At 48.2% G+C, this 13,321-nt stretch overlaps 1 protein-coding gene across 1 annotated transcript; it reads left to right on the plus strand.

The window, feature by feature from the left end:
• The first annotated feature begins 398 nt into the window (after nt 1–398).
• On the plus strand, nt 399–11,976 carry LOC136110131 (F-box/WD repeat-containing protein 10-like). Its single transcript, XM_065853327.2, has 12 exons — nt 399–602; nt 704–831; nt 1,822–1,938; nt 2,447–2,574; nt 3,479–3,679; nt 4,621–4,742; nt 5,089–5,237; nt 6,166–6,308; nt 7,006–7,164; nt 8,147–8,340; nt 9,734–9,925; nt 10,896–11,976. The coding sequence occupies exons 1-12, from the start codon at nt 458–460 to the stop codon at nt 11,750–11,752; spliced, it is 2,535 nt and encodes an 844-aa protein (XP_065709399.1). The 5' UTR covers nt 399–457; the 3' UTR covers nt 11,753–11,976.
• The last annotated feature ends 1,345 nt before the right edge of the window (nt 11,977–13,321 follow it).

The following is a 13,321-nucleotide window of genomic DNA, read 5'->3' on the forward strand; positions in this document are numbered from 1 at the left end:
CGCCTGTCAGCAGCCTGGGTGGCTGTCAGCAGAGCCCCTCCCTGCAGGGCCGGCGGTGGGGAGGAGCAGCACACAGCCCTCCCTCCTCTGGGGAGGGAGCTTTTGTTTGCAGACTAGAACTGGGATTCCGGGCTGTTCGGGAGCCCCTGCCTGCTCCTCGGGACAAAGGGGAGTGGGAAGAGTTGTCATCCCACACACCTCTGCCCCCCAGCCTTGCTGGGTTGAATTGTCCTGCAAGACACTGAGTGTCCAGTGTTTTCCTTTCAACAGTACAATACTGAAGGGTTTAAGGAAAATCAACCAGCTCTTGTGGTGCACTGCTAACAACAGCATCATTAATAGCCACTGAAGCTCAAGTGCTTACAAAACTGTCAATTCCTCTGTTTCCTAGGTGGTCACCCACCAGCAGTGAGCTGCTGGCCCCACGGCATCAAGTGCCTACCCCGGGAGGGTCCTGATGCAGAGGAGAACTCGCCTGCTGTGCCCCTTAACTGGTCGAGATGAGGCTGTGGGTCCTGCTGCCCACCGGTCACCCTCTAATGTCTTTGGGTACAAGAACTTAATTAGCTGCCTGCCACTTCACCTGTCCCTGTACATCTTTGGTAAAGCTGCCCTCGTTTTTCCAAGCGTGGTTTCCCCCGAGGGCCATGGATGGCCTGTAGTGTGGATCTTGGTTGACCATTCTGTCCTTTTAATTCCTCAGGACTTTTGGATGAAAAATCCCTCGAAGCATGTGCGTCTGTGAATAGATTCTGGGCTCATCTGGTTGAAGAAGTCAATAAGGAACGTGAATGTCAAAAAATAATCCAGGAGAGTATCCTATATTTGCAGGTATGATGTCTGGGCTTCTGCCATGATGATGTGCTTTAAAAAGAGGGTTTTTCTGCTACTGCCCAAACCCTTAGATGGAAATGCTTTTACTAGAGGCCACCTCCCACCTTTGTCCTGTTCTTCCATCTGCAGAGTTAAGCCAGGTTAGATGTTCATACTATCACCAGTAAGCACAACGTAAGAGCCTTTACTGACCTTCAGGGAGCCTGCGACTCTAAAAATGGATCAAAACACTCTTGTAACAAAGAAAACAGGGTTTGGTCAGGAATGCAAATGCTGTATGTCCAGGAGCTGGTGACAATTTGGCAGACCTGCAACAGCTCCCTGAGCTTTATTTGCTCCACCAAGGAAGATGGAAAGATGAGATGACTTTGTGAGAAGTCACAGCTGGCGGTTGGGACACAGTAAAGCAGAACTGCTAGGAAATGCCTGTCCTGCTTAGGACAGACTTGCCATAGAGCAAGCTAAGTGTAAAGGTAAATCCCCAAAGAGAGAAAGTAGGAGATCTTTGTGTGCTTTGATTTGTGAAGAGAGCATTGAAATCTCAGCTCTGGGCCAGCATTTAAAGGCTGTTTCATGTCAGGCTTTGCGCATTACATATGAAACTTAGATATTGCTGAAGATGTTTTGAGAGCCTCTCATCTCAGTGGGTTTGGATTCTGAACCAAGTGAGCGCTCACCAGAGATGAGATGCACTTTCCAACTTTTTTCTGTTGAAATGGAAAAGTTTTGGAGGCTCTTAGAAGCTCAAGACTGGATTTTGGAGGAAAAAAAGAAAGAGCAATGATTTTTCACAACAAGTCAAGTCATATAGCAACGAGGTGGTAAATGCAAGTCAGGTCTCTTAAGGAACAGTAAACCAGTGTGTGCAGTTCAGATTTGCGTGTGGCTTCAGCGTCCCATGGAGATGCTGGAGCACCACCCGTGAGCAGCGTCCTCTGTGTGCTCGGGCTCTGTGGTGACTGTGGTGCCTCTGCCGGTTCATTCCAGGGGTTGTGCCCCAGAAGAGCAGTTCCAACCTATGCCAAAAGAGTCGATGTGACAGTTCCAGTGTTAAACGAAGAGGGGGATGTCATTGAAGGCCATGACTGCGAAAGTAAACCGCAGGTATGTTGAAAGGTGTTTGCCTTCCATGGACCCTGCATTTCAGCATTTGAGGAAGAAGGAGGACACATCCTGGAAGATGTGACAGTGAATTTGGAGTTGCTTTGCTCTTCTGGTTTGTACCATCGTGAGCAACTCCTAAGGACCAGAGCTTGCTCAGCACCTTCTGTCACGAGCAGGAGCCTGCATCCCTAGATCCTGCCTTGTCCTACTGCATCTCGCAGGCGTAGCCTTGGGGCCAGGGCTGCGAGCAGGGTCGGGCAGCATCCCAAGGGCACAGCATTTTCCCCAGAAATCAAGGCTGCACATGTCAGGCCTTGCATTTTTGCCAAGGAACAACCCTTGTTTCTGCACCAAGCAGGAAGCTCCTGCACTCTGGGTGTTCTTTACCAACACATTCTGTCTCTGGTCTCATCACTATAGTAGGGATCAAGCCTTGATGTTTAATACTGTGGAATAATGCTACCTTCCTCCGTCCATGAGTTACTTTTCCCTATTTCTCTTTGGACAGAGAGGAGAAAGACGGGAGGAGAAAGACAATCTGCAGGAAGCCTATCGCGATCTGAAAACCGACACAATCCAACTAGAAGAGAGAAATGTCTTCTGTGGCTCCTACAGTGTTCGTGTCCTCATGGACCAGTGAGTAGATTGCCTGGCTGCTCTCTGCACTAACCCTGTAGGGCCCAACAGCAGCTCCTCCAAACCCGTTCTGTTCCCTGCGGTCCTTCTGTGGGAATGTGTGGCTGGAGGGGAGAGTCCCTCAGCATCAGTGTTGAAAAATCCTCAGTGTCAAATCCAGTTTTTAATAAAGATAGCAGGGGAATTTTTAAAGACTTAAGGGTTGGTGATCCCCAGTGTATCACAAAGGATACAGAGCACCCCGGCCGTTTTAGAATTACAGAATTGTGTTGATTGGAAAAGACCCTCAAGATCATGGAGTCCAAACATTAACCCACCCCTAGCACTGACCCATGTCCTGAGAACCTCATGTCCGTCTGTCCAACCCTCCAGGGATGGTGACTCCAGCACTGCCCTGGGCAGCCTGTTCCAATGCCCCACAGCCCTTTGGGGAAGAAATTGTTCCCCACATCCAACCTCAACCTCCCCTGGTGCAACTTGAGGCCGTTTCCTCTGCTCCTGGCTCTTGTTCCTGGGGAGCAGAGCCCGACCCCCCTGGCTCCAAGCTCCTTTCAGGCAGTTCAGAGATCAGAAGGTCTCCCCTCAGCTCCTGTTCTCCAGCTGAACCCCCCAGGTCCCTCAGCCGCTCCCATCACACTTGTGCTCCAGCCCCTCACCAGCTCTGTTCCCTTCTCTCAACTCGCTCCAGCACCTATTGAGCTTATTCTCCAGACACAATCTTGAATATGCAGAATTAGGGACCTTGGCTGTGGTGCCCTGCAAAGGATTCACCCATTTAAGAGTGTTGTGTGTCAGGTTGTTCAGTGAAGACCATTAAGCATCAGAGAAATCCCTGTCACAACCTTAGACATGTTGTACCTTGTCACCTGGCTAAAGCTCATCTCAGTTGCTGTTTCTTATCCAGATCAGACCAGAGCAGAATAATCCACTACAGTGGTGGTGACCTGGTAGCCGTTGGCTCTGCAAGCCGAAAAGTGCGGTTCCTTGGCATGCCGGGGACGAAAGAAGTGCCGCCTCTGCTCTCTGGTAGTGCTGGGAGCAAAGCTCTGCTCCTCGATGAGAACAAAGGCTTGGTCCTCAGCACAGGCTTTGATCTCAGCATCAGGTGAGCAGCACAGGGACCATGCCACGGGATTACCAGCCTCTTGGAATATCCAGGAAAACATTCATCTTTAGTTCTTCCAGCCCATCTTCCTTCCCTCACTTTCGTTATAGTAACGAGGAAAGGACAGTAGATAAGGAAACAACCCCCACTCACATAGGACAGCTTCTCTTTTCCGGTTTCACCTGGTGACGCACAGGTCTTCCTAAAGTGCCTCAAAACACCAGATGTTTCCCAAAGGCACTTGCTGTGAGATTCTGGCCTTGCTAAGGTCAGCACTGAGTTCAGCAAGGCTGGGTTTATCTGTGACAGTTTGGCTGAGCAGGTTTAACAGCCTGGTACCCGCTGCACAGCTGCTCCTTTGCAGACACTGCCCCCTCAGACAAGGAGATGCTCAGCTCTTCCGTGTTATTCATCTCTACATCTCGAGAGTATCACAAGGAGGGGTAAAAGCTGAACAGCAGGCTGTCTGGCTCTGGCACAGCAATACCAGAAATTCATGAAAGGCAGCACTTAAAAAGGGAAAGAGTTTACAGTGACTCAGGCTCTGACCCCCCTGCTCTTCCCTGCTCCAAAATGTTTGTCTGAACAGGTGCTGGTGTTCTCCGAGGCCAACAGGAATCACATTGACACCAGCCACTAAAGAAACAATTTTATCTGCAGAGCTCTACATTTTAAGGTTAATTGGAGGTAGCTGTGCCTAAGGTGGAATCTAGACATGTGTTTCCAGGTAGTCTGCAGGTAGAACAAATGATATTGGTAAAAAATTACTACTAATCCTGACTTAATCATTCCAAATACTCTGACACCTTAGTGGAATGACTCCTGGCTTTAGCCTAGTGTGTAGAGGAGAAACGCTGGGCCTGTTAAGTAGGAAACAATAAAATGAATAAGCCATCAATTAAGTTAATCGCTGTATTCCTGTTTTGGTTGGTCCTTTGTAGGTGCTGGAATATCTACAGTGGTGCTTGTGTGAAAGTCTTCGATGGTCACCGTGGGACAGTCACCTGCTTGGATTTACACGAAGAGCAGCTCGTGTCGGGAGCCCGGGATGGGATGGTAAAAGGTGAGACCAGGAGCTTCCAGACAAAGGCCGGGAGTAGCGAGATGGGCAGAGTGCTGGAGGTGTGACGGGTGACACGGGCAGCGTCTGAATAGAGCAAGGGCATCGATTGGAGGGTGGAGTTTAGCATCCCATTTCGATTCCAGAGCAGCCGAAGCTGTGGCCACGTGCACATGCAAGGTCTCTGTGTCACTGCATAAATTCTCGTTACTTCTGCTTTTATTCACTTTTAAAGGTTTTGTGGCTCTAAGGCCACACCAGCTCTCGGGGAAAATGGTATCAGCTTGCAGCTTTGCCAGAGGTTTCTTTACTATTAATTTGTGACCTTTCTCCCCCTTGCTCCCAACAGTGTGGAATCTGAGGAGTGGGCGATGTCTCCAGACCCTGCAGCACAGCAGCGCTGTCTGGGTGGTCAGAACCGACGGTGCCCGCGTTGTCAGCGGGTGCGAGCGAGGGCTGGTCAGAGTCTGGGCTGCGGATACGGGCGCTCTGATCAAAGTGAGTTTCTTCTTAGGTGGATCGTTTTGTGCTAAATGTTTAAAAATCTGTGCTAGTTTATCACAGCCTTTGGTTCTTGCCAAAGATTTTCTAAAAAAAAAAAAAAAGCCCCAAACCAAAGGCAGCCTAAACTGGTAAAAGAAACCACAGATTTATTTGTAAGCAAATAATATAAAACTTGTTTGCAAACAACTGTCAATTTTAATGCAGGGTTTGATGTGCTGTGCCTGACCCCTTCATTCCTGTAGAAACGTTCACCTCTGCTCCTGCAGGAACATTCAGACCCTGGGAAGAGGTTGGGGTCTGACCAACAGCTCTTGGGGTTGGGTCTCACCTGTCAGCCTAAAATATGAAAACTTCACAACTGGTAACAGTTGATGCAGCTGAAGCAGCTGGATGGCTGCTCTGCATTTTAAAGGTCAAGGCTGGAGACTGCTAATTACCTTAGCAGGTGTCCAGAATCAGTGTTAGTCCACATTTGAGAGGAGTGAAGCTCTTTCTATCTGCAAATTGACAGCAATCTAGCTGCAAATTGAGATCATCTCAGATGCAGGATTTCCCAGCTCCAGCTGAGCTACATTTGCAGTTGTCCCTTTCATTACAGTCAGGGCCATTGGGTCTCTTCTCTCCTGGGTGAGTATTCAATGGATGATAAAGGTCTTGGTGTGGTGACATCTATTGAGCACATAAATAAAGATGGAAAATTAATGTTAATTCCACACCAGCAGCTCATTATCAGCAGCGAGCCCGAAATATTTCTGGTGACTATAAACCCAACAGTTATCCACAGAGTATATTGGTACATTAGAATAATACCTGATAAAACTACAATATAGTACATGAGGCTGGTATTGGGAATGCCATAAGATACCTTGGCGTATTTACATCTAGATTACTGAGGGTTACACCTATTTCTTTTACTTTGCAGACATTAGAGGAGCACCAGGGCCCAGTGAAGTGCTTGTCCTTTGACCAGTGGCACCTTGTCACAGGCAGCACCGATGGGAGCGCCCTGGGATGGAGCATGTTGGGAAAGCTGAGCAGATGCCTCGTAGCTTTCCACCACCCAAAGTAGGAATCGGATGCGTTTGGAGTTGTATTCAGCAATCTACTAAGTCTGTAAAGAAAACATCTTCCTTATAGAAACACAGAATGCCTTAATTATCAAGCTTAGTATCTGAAATATCCCCACATTCAACAGTCTTCATCTTTAAAAGTGTCAGGCACTATGTGATCATAACCAGTGTTTGTCAGTTAAGACCTATAACAACCTCAAATGCAAATATTGCAACCACTTGTTCAGGAACAGGGATGGCAGGGCATAGTCTAATAATCCAAGGATCATAACCTGTATGCAAGAGGGTGTCATGCTACCTGGTCAAGAGAAGACACGGTCTATGTCAGAGGTGGCCAAGTTATATGCTGAACCCTGCCAACTGTGTACTATGTTATTTTCTAATACTCATTACAACTGTACCATCAGATTATTTTCTTTTACTTTCCTGGACATAAAAATGCAATTCAAAACACGGCAGATGGCCACAGCCTCAGTGGCTGCTCTGAGGATGCGCTGGGTTGGTTGGTTTGGGCAGGGAGGGATTATGAAGGACTTCGCTACCAGGCCTTTGAAATATCTCCATGAGCTTCTTTATTCAGGCTGTTGATGGAGGCAGAGCTCTGCATCTCCTCCAGGACAAAAGAGGGAGCTGATCGCGTCTCCTCGGGAAAGCACGGTGGATGTCCCAGCGCTGCCGTGTTGTGTTTCCAGGGAAGTCGTGTCTCTGCAGCTCCTCTATCTCCGGGTCATCAGCGGCTGCGCTGACGGGAACATCCGTATATTTAACTACCTGACTGGGACCTGCCTGAAAGTGCTGACGGCCGATACCAGCGGGGGCCCCATCTCTTCTGTCCATGTGTCAGAAAACAGGTTGGTGAGGGCAGCTGTCGTCTCTGAACTGAACTAGGTAGATAACTTGGTAATTGAAGGAATTAAGCATTTTTCCGTCTCACAAATAAGCTGTAAAGGGCTCTACTGCTTGTTGACTGCTTTAATAACTTGGTTTTGTTAGCAGTGGCTAAAAATAGATTTGTTTACTCCATCCAGCAATTGACAATTTCCCGTTTCTATCCAACTTAAGACACACAGAGGAACTGGCTGCCCGGGCAAGCGGTGGAGTCCCCATCCCCGAAGGTATTTTAAAGATGTGGCACCTCAGGCCGTGGCTCAGCGGTGGACTCGGCAGTGCCGAGTTTATGGTCGACTTCATGATCTTAATGGTTTTTTCCAGCTTAAAAGATTCTATGGACCAACTGTAAAGTTGAATTGAGCACCCAAATTTCTTAGCAGGTTGGGGACTCAAGCCAAGGCCTGACAAAGCCTCTACCTGTTCCCTGCCTTACTGCCTCTTTGTAAAAGCCAACAGTGGAAAGTTCTCCCAGGTGTCCTCACATCTGCAGCTCTGAAGTGAAGGTGGTTCCCAGCTTCTGCATAAGCAACGGCTAAAATGCTGGTGTTTTGGTCACAGCTCTGAACCACAGCAAAATATGGGCTGCTATGAAGAAAACTCCATCCCAGCCAGGCCCGTTCCACCCCTCCAATTTACATTAAATGTCCCTAATAATATGGTGTCTCCAGTTTCTTTTGGCATTGCACTGATCTAGCTCACTCTACTGCTGCAAGTTTTCATCCTAATCATCTTACAACTAAATTTATTATAGAGCTGAATGAAAAGAGCCCCACAGAGCTCACACAGAGGTTGGGTTACAATGTGCAGCACCACCGATGGGGTTAATTGTTCCTGCTCCCTTAAACAAGTGCAGGTCATCTCAGAGCTGTTGAAGTGTCTGCAGGCACTAAGTCCTGGGTTAATGGTATTGGTGCTTTTACAGCTTTTCCTTCCCTCCTTCAGGATGGTGATAAATTCTCCAGCCGTAGTGCTGGTGTTCCAGTTTGAGGACGTCAGCTGGGACTACACCTTGGATGCTGCCCGAGAGGTGGCGGGGAAGACCAACCAGCAGCAGGCGACTTGGAGCAGAACCGCGGTTCCCTGCTGGCGAAGGCTGTACCACGACCGGATGCGCCGCCTGGCTCTGGAACCAGAAGGTGCTGGCGGCTCCTGTTTTCAACCTGGGTCCGCTGCCGGTCACCGAAAGGCTGGGGAACACCTCAAAATATTACAAACGGCCTCTGCAACACGCTGGCGTTTCCTAAAATGAATTTGAAATAATTGCAAGTATATGGCTGCCTTCGTCTTAATCAATATACAGACTCTGTGCTTTTCAAAAGTGCGGTCCGGGAGGTGTGCTGTTGGTTTCAATGGTTCCGTCACTTGTAGGCTTTTGCAAAACTTTTGTGCCTTTTTAGAAAGGTTTGGTATAAATTCGAGACATTTGTCCAGACAGTGTGTGCACATCCGCAGGCGTCGCAAGAAGAGCCAGAGGGCACGGGTGTGCTGCAAAGAGCGAGCTTCATTTTAGTTCCCTCTCTACCGGGGGATCTCCGAAGCCTCACGGGAGCTCCCAGCAGAGGTGACACCGGCAGGGACGCAGGCGCTGGTCAGTTCAGCCCTGCTGGGAGCTCTGAGCTGCTGAGCTCACCTGTGCTTCGAGGCTTCAGGCAGGCGCAGCCTCCTGCTCTTTGTCACACCAGAGCAGGAATCTCAGCCATAGTGATGAGGTGCCTGGAGTTTCTCACAGGCCTATGGTATCTAACACAGAGGTTCTGCTCGTCAAGCACACAAGGTCAGTAAAACAATGAGTGTGATGTGTGTGCGTTTTTACAGACAGGTGCAAGTCACTTGAGCGTATTTACATTTAACTAAGCTCCTCGCCAAATCTTCCGCTATATCCCCATACAGACAGGCACTGTCGTTTTTCCAGCTCAGTAACAGAGAAATCAGTATTCACATTATTACAGCTGGTGTGCAGGGAAACAGGCTGCTGGTTCAGTTCTGATTTATTAGAAAATACTCCAGAAAGCCACAGGACACCTGCGTTTGGGATCTGCCATCCGTGGGAAATGCAATTGGACATGAGCAGGCACCTTTTAAATCGTAACACAGTGATTTTTTTTAATCAGCAGTTATTTAATGCAGGACGTATCACAGATCTTCCAGCTCCACAGTCAAACTGTGTATTGCAGGGAAACTGAGAAAGTTTTCATGCTTTTAAGGCCACCAGGTGTTGACCTCACTGATGTGGCTCTACTTGGTAAGGGACACACAGTTTGTAGAAACAGGAAACAAATAGGAGTGCAGCGTATTGTAATTCTAGTGGCAAAAAAGTACGGGCTGTGTGTACATACTTAATATTTTAAAAGATCTACATTTGCTGTCATCTTTGAATGCTGTGAAGTTTTCTGCTAAACAAATGTGTTTGGATTGTTTCTAATCCCTAGATCTTTGGAAGCTGTGATAAGAGGCGAAACAGTAACCAAAGACTTAAATTTTAAAGGTTGGACACCAGTGAAGTTGAGATTACTTTTTGTTGTTTTCTAGCTCTCGGCAAGAAACCGATGAAATCAGCAGCTTGCCAGCAGCACCCGCATTTGCTCAAGATGAAGCAGAGTTCTCACGTTCAGGCAGAGCAGCGCAATAAACTGTGTGGTCCTGACACCACACAACCCCGCGCCCTCACCTCGGGAAAACTGGCGAGAGCACGTTCTAGAGGATTCCCGGCAGATATTCCTGGTGAGGACCCTTGGCGGGTAGGCAGGACAGCGATTCCTCAAACGAGTGCACCTCAGATAAAGTAAAGAATGAAACACGAGGATCTCTGGAAGCCGGGCCTGCTCGGGATGGAAGGTTTGCAGCGCTCACACGCATCACTGGCAGAGCCTGTGATGGCTGCAGAACCTGCTGTGCATTGAAGACACAGGACAAGTGCTCAGCTCTAGCTGTACGGCTCTACTTCTCTGCTGTCTAGGGGGTTTTGTTATATCCTTGTTCTGTTTTTCATTTCTTTAACAGGTGTAGCAGAATCACACACAAAATTTGGGGAGCTGGTATTTAATCCATAGCAGCAACTCAGAAAATTGTTTAAAAAAATTACGTGTGAATTGTCTCAGCCAACAGTGACACGGCAGCCTGAGACATGAGAATGAGAGACCACTGAGACCGCAAATGTGGCCTGTGACCATACGGCATTTGTCCCAAGTTAATTTTTCTAACGTCTTATATTCAGAATGTTTTGGGGCCTTGAAGTTGAAGGCAGACTCTGAAATAGAACTTCAGAGAGCTGTGCCCATCAAAAATCTCTAACCCCACATTCCCGTGTTTGTAACTAAGAAGCGGGGTCACGTGTATGTGCAGATTAATCAGTTCTAAATTCCGTAAATGAGGAACAAGCACCGCTTTCATTAGTTTGCTTTGCTGTGCTCTGCCTTTCTGCACTGAACTTAATGTTCTCTGAACTATATTTCCAGGGGGCGGAAGTTCCAGCTGGCCAGACTGGAAAAGGAGAATTGTTGTTGCAAAGCACTGACATGGGAATGACATGGCAGAACACAGTGACAAACGTATCACTATGGCAAAGTCCGTGGGGCTGAGCATTTTACACAATCCCCGTCCAGTTCTTAGTCAAGGCCATAATCGCACAACCTGCCAATGATGATCAGAAAAACTATTTTTGACTCCTGCTGTGTTGTATTTTTGGGAACAGGTAGCAGACTCCAACATGGCCCTCCTATCAATGTACCTGCGCATCTTGACAAGGCAGAATCCACTTGGCAATTTGGAAAGAGAAGAGGTGAAAGTGGTCCCATGTCCGTTGACAAGTTCCTCTTAACGCTCAACACACTGCAGAATGCCCGCAAGGCAGCCGCCCTCAGGTACCCCGTTCATCGCCACGCAGAAGTCAGGGAAGTCTGTGAAAGTGAGCAACACCACCCTGAAAAGGTACAAATACACAAACCCTCCCTGCAACGCAAAAACGATCAGGCAGCCCAGCTCCAACGTGCCAAATTGCACAGTGATTCTCTGACCCCAAGGGTAATCTCTGTGCCCTTTGAAACCAAAATGCTGCAGCTCAAGCTGAAAAACTCTTTGCATGGCCCCACTGTGAAGTCCTCCATCCCTGCTCCCTCTGTTGTGCGGCTCAAGACTTGCTCTGGGTTGCTGAAGGAAAAGAAAGCTCCTGGGGAAGTCATTCCTCCCCCTGGAGATGCGGTTCAGGTTGTTGATCCCGTTACAGCTGCTGCTGAGAGGACCAAACCAACGCATGCGACCATTGCACAAACGGGAAACAAAGAGGTTTCCAGGAGAAAAATCTCTTTTTGCACGAGTGCTGCAGACCCTTCCCAGCCTAACGGTGGGTTCAGGCTTCTGACGGAAAAATGGAAGGAGCGGTGCGAGGCAGCTGTTGCAGCTCAGTGTAAGGCAGAGCAGCAGCTCACGGAAGAACGGGAGCGAGCGCGCAGGAAAGCCTGGCTACGGAAAGCGAAAGGCCTGCCTGTGGACTCTTTCACTGGGGAGGGGAAGATACCCGCTCCTGAGCTGGGCTTTAATACATTTATCTGAGCTGATCCCTCAGTCCAACAACCAACCGTTATCTGAGGGTTCTGGCGTCCAGCTGCCACGACCCCTGTAGTTTCTAAGTATAAAAGACGTCTCCCCTGTATGTTTTTTTCTGAAGAGATATTCTTGGTGTATTCAGCTATTTCTCAAGGCAGTGAGTGGACTGAGTCCTGTCCTGGATTTATCCTGCTAGACCTGCTGGTAATACAGACACTAATAAAGCTCGACATGTCTCCAAGGTGTCTCAATGATAATAATAAATCTTATTGGAGATTGGGTAGATTGATTAGAGTTTATAAGCTGAAGAAGTGTAGACCGAGCCTAGGGGGTGGTGATCAGTGTCGCAAAGTCTACGTGGAGGCCGGTAACTAGTGGTGTAGCACACAGGGCAGTCCTGGCTCTGATTTTGTCTGACATGTTTGTTATAACGATGTGGATGAGGGGGTGCTGTAAGCAGCAGTTTCACTCTGGGAAACTCCCCTTACAGTAGAGTGGTGGTGATTTTTGATTCATTTGTTTTAGTGTCGTCTTCAACTTCCAAACCCTGTGATTAAGTCAGGCCTCACAGTGAAAAATAATGATAGTTGTCCCTCAAAGAAAAAAATGAATGGGTAATTAAAACTAAGGGTCCATGTAGAACCGTGAAGATGTGGGAGCAGGACTGTTGTAGATCTGGGGATGAGCAAGGCTGAGAGGTTGGGTATTTGCCTCACTGCAGCACATCTGTGGTGTGCTACAGGGATTATGGTGTCTGAGGTGGCTTTGCTGACTTTAGTTTTAGAACAGGAAGCAGCAAGGATTTCACACTTGGCCACAGAATGGCACTTTCTGAAAAGCAATCGGGCTCAATCCCAGCACGGCCTTTGGCACAGCCCCTGGGGAAAAATCTAATAAAGGGAGACTGGTGGAAAAACATCACAGAAAGACTGATGACTTTTCAGTTGTGCTGAAGTGAGAAGGATTAGTGTTGTCTTCCTATTTGTAGCCAACAAATCAGCATCTCCCCGTGGGTGTGGATGCTCGGGCGCTTCTAAGATGCTGCAGCCAACAGAAACAGCAAGAAATGAGTGAAAAGGCAGCGCTGGAGCCAGTCCTGCCCTCGGCTGTAGCTCAGCGCACGATGCGAAGCTGGGACCTGGGCATCTGAGATGCCTTGGAAGGGAATTAACATATGGGAAGATGTCATACATGGTATGTGAAATCACTTGTGAAGGTAACTATAAGGAGCTTGTTTTACTATCTTTGCAATTAATTTCTGAATTAAATTGACCTTTCCGTGCACCCAGTCCGTGGGTGAGCAGAGGTGACAGAGGGACACTGGTGTGTGCAGGGCATGATGCGGCCACACACACGGAGATGAAACCAGAGAGCTGGCAAGAGAGTTTTGGTGGAGTTCTACTGTAAACAGGTGCCACTTGTGTTGTACTTGTGTCATCCATAAAGCGTAGATGATATAACCCTGATTCAATAATCATAGAATCATTTCAAGATTGAGTCCAACCATGACCCACCCCTGGCACTGCCACATGTCCTGAGAACCTCATCTCTGCATCATTCAAACCCCTCCAGGAC

This window comes from Patagioenas fasciata, chromosome 19 (genome assembly GCF_037038585.1).
Source record: "Patagioenas fasciata isolate bPatFas1 chromosome 19, bPatFas1.hap1, whole genome shotgun sequence".
Classification (NCBI taxonomy): domain Eukaryota; kingdom Metazoa; phylum Chordata; class Aves; order Columbiformes; family Columbidae; genus Patagioenas; species Patagioenas fasciata.

Excerpts from the sequence above, each read along its gene's own strand:
- LOC136110131 (XM_065853327.2), top strand. The coding sequence starts at position 458 with ATGCAGAGGAGAACTCGCCTGCTGTGCCCCTTAACTGGTCGAGATGAG. Across the intron at positions 7,165-8,146 it reads GTCCATGTGTCAGAAAACAG|GATGGTGATAAATTCTCCAG; the intron begins GTTGGTGAGGGC and ends TCCCTCCTTCAG. Across the intron at positions 9,926-10,895 it reads ATTCCCGGCAGATATTCCTG|GTAGCAGACTCCAACATGGC; the intron begins GTGAGGACCCTT and ends TTTTGGGAACAG.